Raw genomic sequence first — 12744 nt, 5'->3', positions numbered from 1 at the left:
TCGCAAAAGCCTTTTTTTCCCTCTCGCTCTTTCCGACGACAGAGATGGAGAGGAGCTACAGCTGCTTTGTGTGTACGATTCAGCAGTGCGCAGCTGCGTAAGTACAACATGTGGTGGGCTTCGGCTCGACTCGCAACCGAGCAGCTGATCGATAGTCGAACGGCCGAAGCGCGAGCTTTACAGAGCTTTCGGGGGGAAGCTTTGATTTTCGTTGAATTCCTCTGGATAATTTTCTATAGAGCTTTTTCACAATTCGAAAAAAAATGCCAATGACCGATCGTTCTGCCAATTTTTCGTTTTATAATTTTACTTGCGGTTGGAATAGGTGATCGGAGCGCGAAAACTCTACCGATCGAGCTTTTTCTCGATGCTCACTTCATTTCCTCCACATGCGTTAGCTCGAATCAGTAAAAACATTACTCGTACCAACGAAAGGATTGATCAGACCTGTAAAGTGCAAAGATCGGTAAAGCGAGCACATACCGATCTTCCGCAAAAATCGACCCGATTCAAGGCCGTTTTCTCCAGTTTTTTTGTTTTGTTTTTGTTTTAAAAGGTAAAAAAGCGCTCAGATCATCGAAGCTTTGTTCACTGATTCGGCTTTTCGGACGCCCGCGCGCGCGCACGATATTCGAGATAATCATGGCCGCCACTTCCTCGGGTGTCCGCGTAGCGCGCGCGCGTTCTGCCTCTTCCTTTTGTACGAAACCAAGCAAGCACCAACACTCGCAAAAGCGACTCTCTGCTTCTTCTTCTTTCATCCGATCTGGCATATACCCATCGAAGAGACACGTATACACGGCCGATCGGCCCGACAAGCGAGTGCGCGCTAAAGCTTTTTGAAAGAGCGCGAGAGAGACGGACGGTCTCTTTTTTCTCCCCCTCCTGTTGCCGCTTCAACCCGCACCACCACAACCACACATCCGCAGTCAACAGCGAGCAAGAAGTTTTGCTCGCGCTCGGCAGCACCAGCGGCGCCGTCGCTTTTTTGCGCGTCAAGTGCGAGCAGCGGAGGCTGTTGCCGAGCGTCCTGCAACCAGGAGAACCGCGCGTCGAGGGAGGATGCCCGCGGTCTGAGTCTCGAGCGGGCGTTCAAAACCGAGCGCTAATCTTCGACGAGTGACACATCCCGAGTGACGTGCTGCAGTGGCGACAATCAACATCGCGCTCCCCCTTTTGTGACACTTGGAACGCGAGTCGAAAAGAGCGATAAAACCACGAAAGTAATCATTGACGTTTCGCTGGCGTTGAAGTGGTGTGTGTGTGTGTGTGTGTCCCGTCTCGTCGTCGATTATTGCGTTTGTTTTAGGCCACCCCGTCCCGCTCGCTCACCCCCCAAACCACTCCTGTCGGGCAGCTGATTTAAACCGCATGACACTGGCTGTTGGCCTGTCGGAGGAGAAGCGCGCGAGAATGCGAAGAATCGTGGAATAAAAAAATAAAGACTTTACAAAGTGGAAAACGGAGAGCCAACATTAGTGCGCAATTCGAAGAGGTGAAGGAGGAGGAGGAGACGACGACGACGCAGCAGAGAATCATATACAACGGACGGACGCTCTCTTGGAGAGTGTGGTGACGGCAGACAAAGAGAGAGAGAGAGAGAGATACAAACAAACAGCGCAGTTGTTCCCTCTCCGCTCGTCTCCCTGTCTCTGTTGTTCTCCTCCCGCTGCAGCTGACCGTACTGCTCCGAAACGACGATTTTTCTCTCGGCGCGCAGTACATACCCAACAATCTATCCACCTATACACACTTGTGCACCCACTTGACGAGTGCGCGTATATTAAACCAAAGACGAGTTCAGCTGATGCAACGTCAATGAAGCCAGTTGATAGTTGTTGGTTGACGGCTAGCTCGTCGAGTAAACGGACAATTTTTGTTGTCGACAAATAATTGTCAAGGGCGGGGGAGGGCCCGGTAGGTTATGGCCAGTAGGTACACTGGTTGAGGCTTGTGCAGTGCGTCGCTCGACTTCCGTATACAATAATACACACACGTACCTGAGACAGGGAGGAGGAAGTGCGCGAGTTACGGCGTTCTGCTGCCTACAATAAACAAAGGAAGAAAAACAGAGAGAGAGAGAGAGAGGGTGGAAAATCAAAGCGGATACATAGGGCGGCAGAGGCTTCGGAGGGGCTGCAGCCAGGGAGAAGGAGCCTGTCTTTCCTGTCTGTATAGGATGCTGGAGCTCGAGGTAGTGCCCGAACGGTCTCTCGGCTGCGACCAGTGGGAATTTATTTTAGGCAAGTGACCAAGTTACGATGCTCCTCCGTTCCTCCTTTATGTGCAGTATATATACTATACACGCGCGTTTCTGTTGTCTCCGTCCGTAAACACTTGATCGCTCGACGCGCCCACACACGCGTATCGTTTGCGCCGTTAAACCGACGTTCTCTCGATTTTTCTTTTCATTTTTCCATCCATTTGTTTTTGTAACCCTCTGTCGTGTCGTATAATCGACAAGTGTCCATCGTATTTGGGGTGTCTCGAGGGTTGTACGTCGAAATCGAAGGGGTAGCCTTTGTCTTTTCAAAAATGTCAAAGGTGGGGAATCCTCGGGTAGAGCGTAGAACGGTGATGTGTACGTGTGGGAGTGGAAAGGGAAATACGCGCACGACAGCGTTCGTGTGTGAACGTGGATGAGGATTGAGGAGTACAAGGAGTGGGAGAGAGACGGGGAGAGGTTTATTTTGACAATTCGCGTGTAAACAAAGCCTGACGTCGGTGTAGCTGTAAAATGTGCGCAGCGGTTATTATGTAATTTTTCCTCTCTTGTCGTTGTTATTATTATTATTATTTTTTTTTTCCATCGATTTTATTGCAATTGGCAATCTTCAATTTTTTGATGGAATTTATAATTTTTTATGAAAAGATGGGATATAAAAGAAAAACGTTTCTCGGATGCGAGGCAGTGAAAGAGACAGGAGAGCTTGTTGTTGGAAAGTCGGGATAAACGATGTTGGGTCAACGAAAACTTGAACGTGAAACTAACATGACAATTAGATGTGATAACAACAAAAAATAATTGATTTTTTTTTGTCATTAATTAATAACGTGATTAATTTTTCTTTGTAAATAAATAACAATATGTTTTTGCTCGTGGGTTTCAGAAAAGATAGCATTGTCGTAAGAAATTATCTTTTAATTAAAATAAATTGCGCGCAATCGGTTATCAATTTTATTTATCTATGCTATAGTAAGTATTAACTTAGTAAAGTATAAAGAGCCCATTAAATCAGTCACCGTAACATACGCTTTTTATATTGTGTGAAAGCGATTCTTTTATTTTATCGTGACTCGTGTCATTACTGTTCGACCCCATCACTATCGAAGATAAATAAAAAATGTGCATTCTTAGACATATTGTGATTATTAATGTTTTTTTTTTTTTTTTTTTTTTCACAGGAATGCATTTTTCCCAGGCTGTATCAATAATACAGTCACAAGTGGGCATTATTAGAGGTGTACAAGTTCTTTACAGTGATACAGTAAGTAAAAGCCGATCATTTGATTGGGTTAACAATTTTTTTCAATCACAGCATGTATATTTCTTATGTATGTTGAAAAAAAGTAATAAATAAACAAATAAATAAGATCCTTATTATTTAAAACAATTTTACCAAAATTAGCAAATCAACGAAAGATCTTTAAATTGTATTTTTTATTACTCACAAAGTTTAAAGTAGCTTTCCGTTTATTACCTTCCATAAAAGTTTATTATGAACTGGTATAAAATTACAGTCGGAAGTTTGATGAAATAAAGAGTCTCACAAAAAATACAATCGTCAGTTTTGTTCAACAACGTCGGTTAAGACTCTGTTGTTTTTTTTGTCCACAGAATCCATTAGAAGTAGATCTAGTAATCAATTTGCCTCAAGATGGAGTACGGCTGATATTTGATCCGGTCGTCCAAAGGCTTAAAATAATTGAAGTGTACAACATGAAGATGGTCAAGCTGAAATATTGCAGTATAACTTTCAACTCTCCAGAAACCTTGCCGTCTATCGAGCAGATCGAGCACTCATTTGGAGCCACGCATCCTGGCGTCTATGACAGTGACAAACAAGTTGGTTGATAATGACGGAAATATTTTTGTTTTGTTTTTATACTAAATTTATACTGAAAACCAAACGTGAATCAATACGTACCATTTGTTTTGGCAGGTTTTTGTGTTGAATTTTCGAGGCTTGTCGTTTTATTTCCCCATCGACTCAAAGTTCCAGCCCGGCTACGCGCACGGCTTGGGCTCACTTCAATTTCCCAATGGAACTTCCCCTCTCGTGGCCAAAACGGCCATCTACATGGGAAACATGGCTGCGGGAGGCTCCAACAGTGAAATGCACTGTTTGAAAACTTCGCCTCCACCTTTGCCTCTGGTAATTATTTTTTTTTGCTTTTTGTATTAAAATATACAAGAATATTAATTCGGATTCTGTTGTTTTAGGTTTGCTACCACAATAATATTTATCTGGAAAAGGCCGAAGTTTTACGGGATAAGGCAAGAACCAGAGGCTTAAAATTACACCTATTCACCGAAGGTAGCTCAACAAATCGAGTGGTACTCGAACCCAAAAGACACAATCTCACGAAAGAAGTAAGTATGACGTTTATCGCAGTAAAAGTTCAATTAAGTAAAATTAAGAATTAAGAATTAAGTAATTGTCTCACTGCCTTTACAAATCAAAAGTAGAAAGTACACGTGTACATTAGTTGTTATATTTATTCAAAGACATACAATGGTTTTTATGTATAAATTGATGTAGATTCACGTTTTGTGTGTCGAAATGTCGATAGAGATATTTTGAAAAATAGTTAATTGCACAAAAGATGAATGTATTAACAATTGTTTCTCAAAGGTATGGTTTGGCGATACCTGCGAAGACGTTCTTAGTGCTCTGGGGGCGCCATCACGTGTCTTCTTTAAAGCCGAGGACAAGATGAGGATTCACAGCCCTCACGCTCACAAAAGAGATAAAATCAGGCGGTCAGACTTCTTTTTCAACTATTTCACTTTGGGTTTGGTAAGTTATTTTTTTTTCCCCCTTTTTTTGATTTAAAGATGTTCCTATGATTCTTGTGCTTATCAGATTGTTAAATCAATTACAGGATATCCTTTTCGATGCAAAAACTCAATGTGTCAAAAAATTCGTTCTACACACAAATTATCCTGGTCACTATAATTTCAACATATATCATCGTTGTGAATTCTCTCTCACCTTGCCATTAGAGACTAATAATACAGCAGAGTCCGGAAATCTCATTGATGTTTCTCCTTCCCCAGTAACCGTAAGTATTTTTTTTTTTTTTACTAAATGTAATAACGATAAGTATTAGTATAACAATAAAACTAACAATAATTGTAATCGGAACAACAATAAAAGTTACAGAAACGATAATAATTGTAATGATAATTATAAATTCTAAGTGATGATGACAAGGTGATCTAAAAGATGACAAGACTAACAATTACTTAATTCACCGCCTAAAATACATTATTGATTCGTAATTAAATATTTTTCATAATTAAGAATTTAAATCGTATCAGAAACTTTTAATCATGAACGAAAGTATTATTTTAAAATGATTCTTCGATTACAATCGTATTTTATAATGGAAATTCAAAGTGATCAGTGATCCGTTGGGGGCGAAATGTAAGAAAATAAATAAATACAAGTAAAGTGTATTTAAATTTTCTGCGTTGATTTATTGATGCGCAACGTTTCGCTGACAATATGCGTCAGCCTCATCAGGCGCAGATACGCGAGAATTCGTAAGTTTGGTTGACTTACTCGTCACCTGTCGTGCAGTCGACAGCACGACAGGTGACGAGTAAGTCAACCAAACTTACGAATTCTCGCGTATCTGCGCCTGATGAGGCTGACGCATATTGTCAGCGAAACGTTGCGCATCAATAAATCAACGCAGAAAATTTAAATACACTTTACTTGTATTTATTTATTTTCTTACATTTCGCCCCCAACGGATCACTGATCACTTTGAATTTCCAAATTCACCGGAGGGCACCGATATATACTAGCAAATCGTATTTTATAATCTTGGCAAATTATTGTTATTCATGTATTATACAAGTAAAACTCTATCTGTATGTTATCATTCAAAAATTATTTGATCAATAATGTGCGGGAAGACTTAGAAATTTTTTGACGCAATATGAATCTTGATATATGCGTTGTTGAAAGATTTAATTTTTTTGATAGTGAGATAAGGTTTGTCCACGTAAATAGTAAACATTTTTTATTTGCAATAGAAAAATTTAACTACTAATTACGTATTTTATTTTTAGTTAAAAAGTTTTTATCGACAACTTTCAAAACTTGTGATTACATTAATTTTTGCTATTACAAATTAGACGTATAATTTTTAATCAAAGTTTTTAATCCCAAATTACAATCATAATTTTAAAATTTTATGTGGAGTGTGCTAATAATAATGTAAAATAGTTATCATGTGTTACGTGAGTTATTTAAAAAAGCTTATATTTTAAAAAGCTTATGTATAGAAATATTTATGTTATCGAATTATAAAACTGTTATGGTGATTTGTGATTAAAATTTCTTGAATAACTGTTTTTTAAATTATTTTTATACTTTTATTAAATATTCTTTACTGCTATTTTTGAATTTTTGAATATAAACATATTTTATAAATTGTATATGGCTGTAGGCATATCGTACATTACATGGCTTTTAGTTATCTGATTTATATACATTTATATTTATTACTTAAAAAAATTGTATCTTTTACCTACAATCGGTCGAGTGGTTTTCAATAGAAGGAAATAGTCGGTATGTTTCATTTCCAATGGAAAAAAAAAAAAAAAAAAAAAAAAAAATGGTAAAATAAAATATTATTGTTTGTTAGCGTGTTCATGTGTTGACAAAATTTTTTTTCGTAATTTTTTAATTTGTAGTGCGTGTAAAAAAAAAATGTTCAACTGTATTGATTGATCACACATTATCTGCTACATCACAGTATCACACTAATTACAGCGAGATATACCTATAGACTAGTCAAATCACTATTTCAAATGTTGATTACTTAGTAATTTCGATATTTTAAAAATTATTTTTATCAAGGATTCGTGGGAATTTTTTTATCAAAATTTTTATTATAGTCATAAAAGTTAAATTGGTTCAGCTATCATTTAGGATTTACTGAAAATTAGAATAAATTTTAATTTAATTTAATAAATTAAGTATAAAAACATTTATCTCGTAAATAATTTCGTATACTTACTTTACCCAAGTTTGGTACTGTCTATGTATTACTGTCTACGTCTTTTCATAAAAAATTTTTTTTTTCCCTTTAACATTTAGTTGCTTCAAAAAATATGGTTAAGATAATTTTACATTTTATTTAAATGAATGATTTTCTGTGACAATATTTAATGAAAATTTTTTTATGTTATACCATCAAGTTTTTATAGATAAATTAAAAATTACATCAATTTAAAAAACAAAAGATCGTTGTATCTAAAAATAAATGTAAGAAAGTCTAGTATAAATAAAAAGCAGATACAAAATTATACTTCTTCACTACTATAAGAAAAGAAAAGCAAAACTTTTTAATTGGATGAATTAATCTTGTTAAGAGAGTCTAAATTATGAATAAAAAGTGCAATTGAAAAAATTTTTAATTGCAAATCTCAAACGTAAAAGGTGATTATAATTTGAAAATAAATTATATTTGGGATAGCTAGTGAAAAACGGTGAGTCAAAAAATACAAAAAAAAATCGACAAATATTCTTGAAATAGAAAATATAGTTTTTAGTTATTAATAACTAAATAAATAAATAAAAATAAAGACCTATAATTACAGAAAAATATAGCAATTATTTAATAATTACATCAATGTTAATATAGGATAGCTATGGTGGTATTAAAAAAACCTTAACGTCCGTAAATTTAGATGAATATATATGCAAATAACTATGAAATCCATGAACTATGGTAATAAATTTATTGATAACTTTTCTTTAAAATTAGTTAACTGCCTACACGAAATGGGATCACGTAAGCGAACAGCTGAAGGCCAGTCCACGTCCAGTGGTGCTGAACCGTGCCTCCTCGACCAATACGACAAATCCGTTTGGTTGTACCTTCTGCTACGGGATTCGCGACGCGATCGTAGAAGTTATGGCCAACCAACACATTGCGAGCGTCACATTATACACAACGGCCGCGTGACCCTGGTAAAATCGGTTGGAGCGCATCAGCTGAAGGACACAATGATTGCAGATTTTGCATGTCAAAAAGAAAAAAAAAAAAAAAAAAAAAAAGAAATACTCTGTAATAAGGGTTTGGATTATTAGGTGTACCAACAAGCATCCGCTGTTTGAGTAAGGCCAGATGATCCCTGGGAAGATGGTGGCCCTCCCTGTCGTTTGGGAAGCGCAAAAAAAATTTTAATTCATGAATTGATACAATGAATAAAGAATAGTGTACATTGACAGCACGCTGTATATATTTTGTTTTAAGGATATGAAGGAAACAAAAATATTGAAAAACATAAAAACAAGGAAAACTGCGTGGGCTGTAAGAAAGGTGACGGATTAGGTGGACGCTCCGATGGCAGGTGCGTTCGGAACTGTCCGTTTTTAAAAGAAAAAATAAATGTTGAAGACATTATTATGTTTTGAAATGATGAGATGATACCGATAAAAAAGAAAAGGAAAAAAAAGATGAGAAAGCGAAGCAATGAAAAAAAAATAAAAAATAAAAAAATAAAAAATAAAAAATGCATACTTTTTAAAGTGTCATAGTAGATATATCATGGTTGTAATGTATGTCTAAATTGACTACTGTATTGATTTTTAAACGAAAACTGATCACGTGAACTCACAAAATATTGGGAACTTGTAAGTATTAAAAAATTAACACGAAGTTTTATACTTTTTCTTGCATACAACCATTTTTTTGAGTTTTGTTAGTTGATTTTTAAGCATAAATATTTATTTTTAATAAAATTTATTTTAAAGTTAAATAATCAAAAAAATATTGTTAATCAATGAGTTAATTCAAATATACTACATAAGCACTAAGTAATTTTTATAAAACTATAAATAAACATTAAACATATGTCTATCATTATTTAATAAATGTAATGTCTAGTGAGTACTTACAGATTTCTCTTTAAACTTTATTAATAAGGATAAAGGAAATGTTGTAGGATTAATGCTATCAGGTGCTATAATTAAAAAAAAAAAATAAAACTAAACACAATTGGAAATTTTAATAAAGAATATTACGATTTTGTTCATAGTAATACACACCCAATATTTTTTGAGTATCTGTGTTGAGTAACGAAATGTTATGATCTCGACAAAAATTCTTACCAAGCAAAGTTAAAGCTCGTTAACATTCGACTTTCATATTAATCCTTATGAACAAAGAAACTTGTTTACAAAAATAGATCTTTGTCTTTTGGAATAAAACAGTGGCAAGACCCATAGAAAGTAATAAATATAACAAATTTTTACAGAAGTGAAAGGACAATGAGGCGTTAATCATTGTAACTATGAATTTTGGTAAACGATAATCATTCATAAATAATATTGATTCTAATTAAATTTCGAGCTAAATGACGCTTATCGGCAATATTATTGAAAAGGTGGTCAGTAAGAAAAGTTACATTTCAGGACAGACGAAGTTTTAATCGTTAGTGATACTTAGATTATTTTTCTTTTTTAAGTCTGGTAATACAAAATTAAGAAGCATATTCGATATCATAGTTATCAACACGTGAGTGCCACTTTGACTCGTAAGTTTTGAACAGAAAACTTACAATAATCAAAAAATCGTGGAAAGAGTGAAAATATTTTTATATGAAATAAAAAGTCGAATCTTTTTTTAAGTTACTCTTCATAGCCGTGATATGAATGTAATACTAAGTGATAAAAAAAAGAGTCAGTGCGAAATTCAAGTAATTTTCAGGATGCAACGAAAAGCACCCTATGCAAGAGCACGAGCAACGCGTGACTTATTTTGTGATAACATCGAAACATGCCAGTCAAAGTTGTGCTCACCAAACGTAAAGCAGAAACACTTTACAAACAAAAAGCATAGTTGAAAGAATGAAAAAAAAGTTAATACAAAAGCAAATAAGTTATAGAGCGAGAGAAAATAAGTAAAAAAAATCTACTGTGTACGTCATCACATAGTTGAGTTAGAGAAATAGCAGTGAAGTAAATTCGACGAGACAATAATATATTTCTCGCAATTAAAGATACAGGAGTGCTCAGTGTTAAGCTTGGAATCGCGTGCGGACGCACACACATATTGTATATCAAAGATTTTTCAAAGTTTTCGTGATATTACAAGCGACAGTATATCCACTTACTTATAGAAAAATGTATAAACTCAGTCTAGTTTTTCTCTATATTGCCTAGTGATTCCCATGTACTTGATGGAGTCAAAGTTCATTCGTAGAATTTGTAATGTTTAGTGTTGAGAAAATCTATTAATACTAATTTTTATTATTAAATTATCTATTTACGTTGTCTCACGTTCAAACTCTAGTAATGACTTTTTTGTCTGCTTGTGCTTATCATGTAACTTTTAAGTTTATTTTTTGAGTATATGATTCCTTCTTAACGCTGTAACACACATGTACATTTCACTATATTTAATTACCTTCTAATGAAATAAATGAAGAAAAAAAAAAAATCTCGGATTTAACAAGGTAGTATATACTGTGTATTCATCAACTTACAAGGAAATCTATGTATATGCTAAAATTATAATTACATTAACAAAAAAAAAAGAAAAAAAATATGTAAAAGAATGAAAAATCCTTTTTATAAAAGGTAGCGAAAAAAATATTATTTTTAAGAGACATTCTATTAATTTCACCAAAACTTAGATAAATAAAAACATTTTTAGTTTTTATTAGCTAACCGATTTAATGTGGTGAGAAAAAACGAAAAAAAGGGGTTGCTTCTGTTCATACGTATGATGTTAAATTAGTTTTCGTTGAGCTAAGCAATAATTTTGAAAGTCAGATGAGAATAAAATTAACGCATCGACTTACATAATAAAAAAATCAATTTCGTAGCCATGCATTGTGTAATGTCTATTACAAAAGCACTACTTTCTGGAGTCAACATGCTAATTATAGAATATTTAGTTATAAAAAGTAAAATTTAAGTCAAAAGTGACGATGTCAATGAATAAGCGGAATATGTGATGTACATATCATAGCTGGTTGTACTCACTGTTTCTTGCTAGCAATCCGACTTTTGCCAAAAATTCAATTGCGTTGATTATTATAGGTCTGCTTCCCTTCCTTTTTTTAAAGGCATGGTTGAATGATTTTTTTCACGTTATGTCATAGTAGTTAATGTCAGGCATACATCTGAATTTTTTTTTATGATTTCTTCAAAATTATTGTTAAGTTCAGTTTGGAATAATGATATCACCTAAGCTTTACAAAGAAACGTTTTTATAATACATGTAAATTTTTATAAATTATTTTTTTACGCGTCTAAATCGTGTTTCAATTCATTGTAAAATACGTCAACACTGTAAAGTTGATTAAGCTATGGTATCCATAGAAAGAAAAAAACAGTTAACTAATAACAGGAGATACAAAACTAACAATGTGTATAGTTATAAATTTGTAACAATAAGTATTAAGTGAGACCCAGCATCAAAAAATCGTTTCACCATAGCCTTTGAATGTAATTCACTCTCAGTGACTCCTAATAACAATTGTAACGATAATGATGATAACAATTATTCTAATTGTTTCATACTGATCTCTCATAATCCATTTAATTTATTGTTCAAGCTCTTTAATTTTTTCAAATACTTTGATGCAGTAGGGAAAAACCTGTACATATCCCAAGTGTAGCTAAGACAAAAAAAACAGAACGATCTATTACAATTAATAGAGATGATTGGTAAATTAAATTTAAAAAGGGCATAATGCGAAGTAATATTAATATTAATATTTCAAGAATGAAATCACATGTACTAGGAAATTAGAAAAATCGGAATAAAATGTGACTTGTAAAGCATAACGCGTTTTCTTAAACATCAAAAAAATTGTACATAATTATTATACTGTTTTAGCATAATGAAACTTGAAACTTTTTCTCCTAGTGTGAAAGAAAGCAGAGAAAAAAATAGTATGAATAAATAACAAACTTGAATAATGGCAATTATTAAAGTGTGCAATGTTACGTGAAAAAAAGACACCTATTTAAAAATGATTTTACATTAAAATCAATTATATTTTGTTGTTCTATGTTTATTTTTTGAAAGTTTTTGTACCGACGTTCACATTGTTATATTATATACGCACATTATGTGTAGCGTATTCTTTATGCGTTTGTATTATATGATTGTATTAGAAAAAAAAAACCGATTTTTGTTTAAACGGACGAGAACCTGTGTATCACATCAGTAGTGGAAACATCTGCCCATGTACTCATTCATATTTCTGTTACAACACTATAGAAAAATCATTAACATTTGATGTAAGTGTAAAAAAGCGTTGCTATTTGTCAGTAAATTATTTATCATTTGCAGATATCAAATTTATTATGTTCTAATCGACTTTTTTTGTAAATGGTAGGCAGTGATCGATTGTTCGATTGGAAATTATACTATGTGTTTTCCTTTTGACAAAATGAATAAAATTGAGCTACGTTTATAGTTTTTACACAAATTGTTTTAAATTATTGATTTCTTTGTTTAATTGAAAACTATTACTCTCGTAAA

General features: G+C 33.8%; 1 protein-coding gene across 2 annotated transcripts; it reads left to right on the top strand.

Moving 5' to 3' along the window:
* Positions 1–971: 971 nt before the first annotated feature.
* LOC106635762 (PHAF1 protein CG7083) lies at positions 972–12371 on the top strand. Of its 2 annotated transcripts, none has more exons than XM_089593650.1 (8): positions 972–2243; positions 3406–3488; positions 3839–4066; positions 4164–4376; positions 4445–4594; positions 4857–5021; positions 5107–5286; positions 8008–12371. In XM_089593650.1, the coding sequence occupies exons 1-8, from the start codon at positions 2180–2182 to the stop codon at positions 8206–8208; spliced, it is 1284 nt and encodes a 427-aa protein (XP_089449776.1). In that variant the 5' UTR covers positions 972–2179; the 3' UTR covers positions 8209–12371. The 2 variants fall into 2 exon arrangements, with proteins under 2 accessions (XP_089449776.1, XP_089449777.1); XM_089593651.1 differs by lacking the exon at positions 972–2243 and adding an exon at positions 2720–2739.
* The last annotated feature ends 373 nt before the right edge of the window (positions 12372–12744 follow it).

Source organism: Copidosoma floridanum, unplaced genomic scaffold, assembly GCF_036245765.1.
Source record: "Copidosoma floridanum isolate Cflo_tuat_1 unplaced genomic scaffold, Cflo_Japanese_pri ptg000020l, whole genome shotgun sequence".
Lineage (NCBI taxonomy): Eukaryota > Metazoa > Arthropoda > Insecta > Hymenoptera > Encyrtidae > Copidosoma > Copidosoma floridanum.
This window is presented reverse-complemented; position numbering and strand designations above follow the sequence as displayed.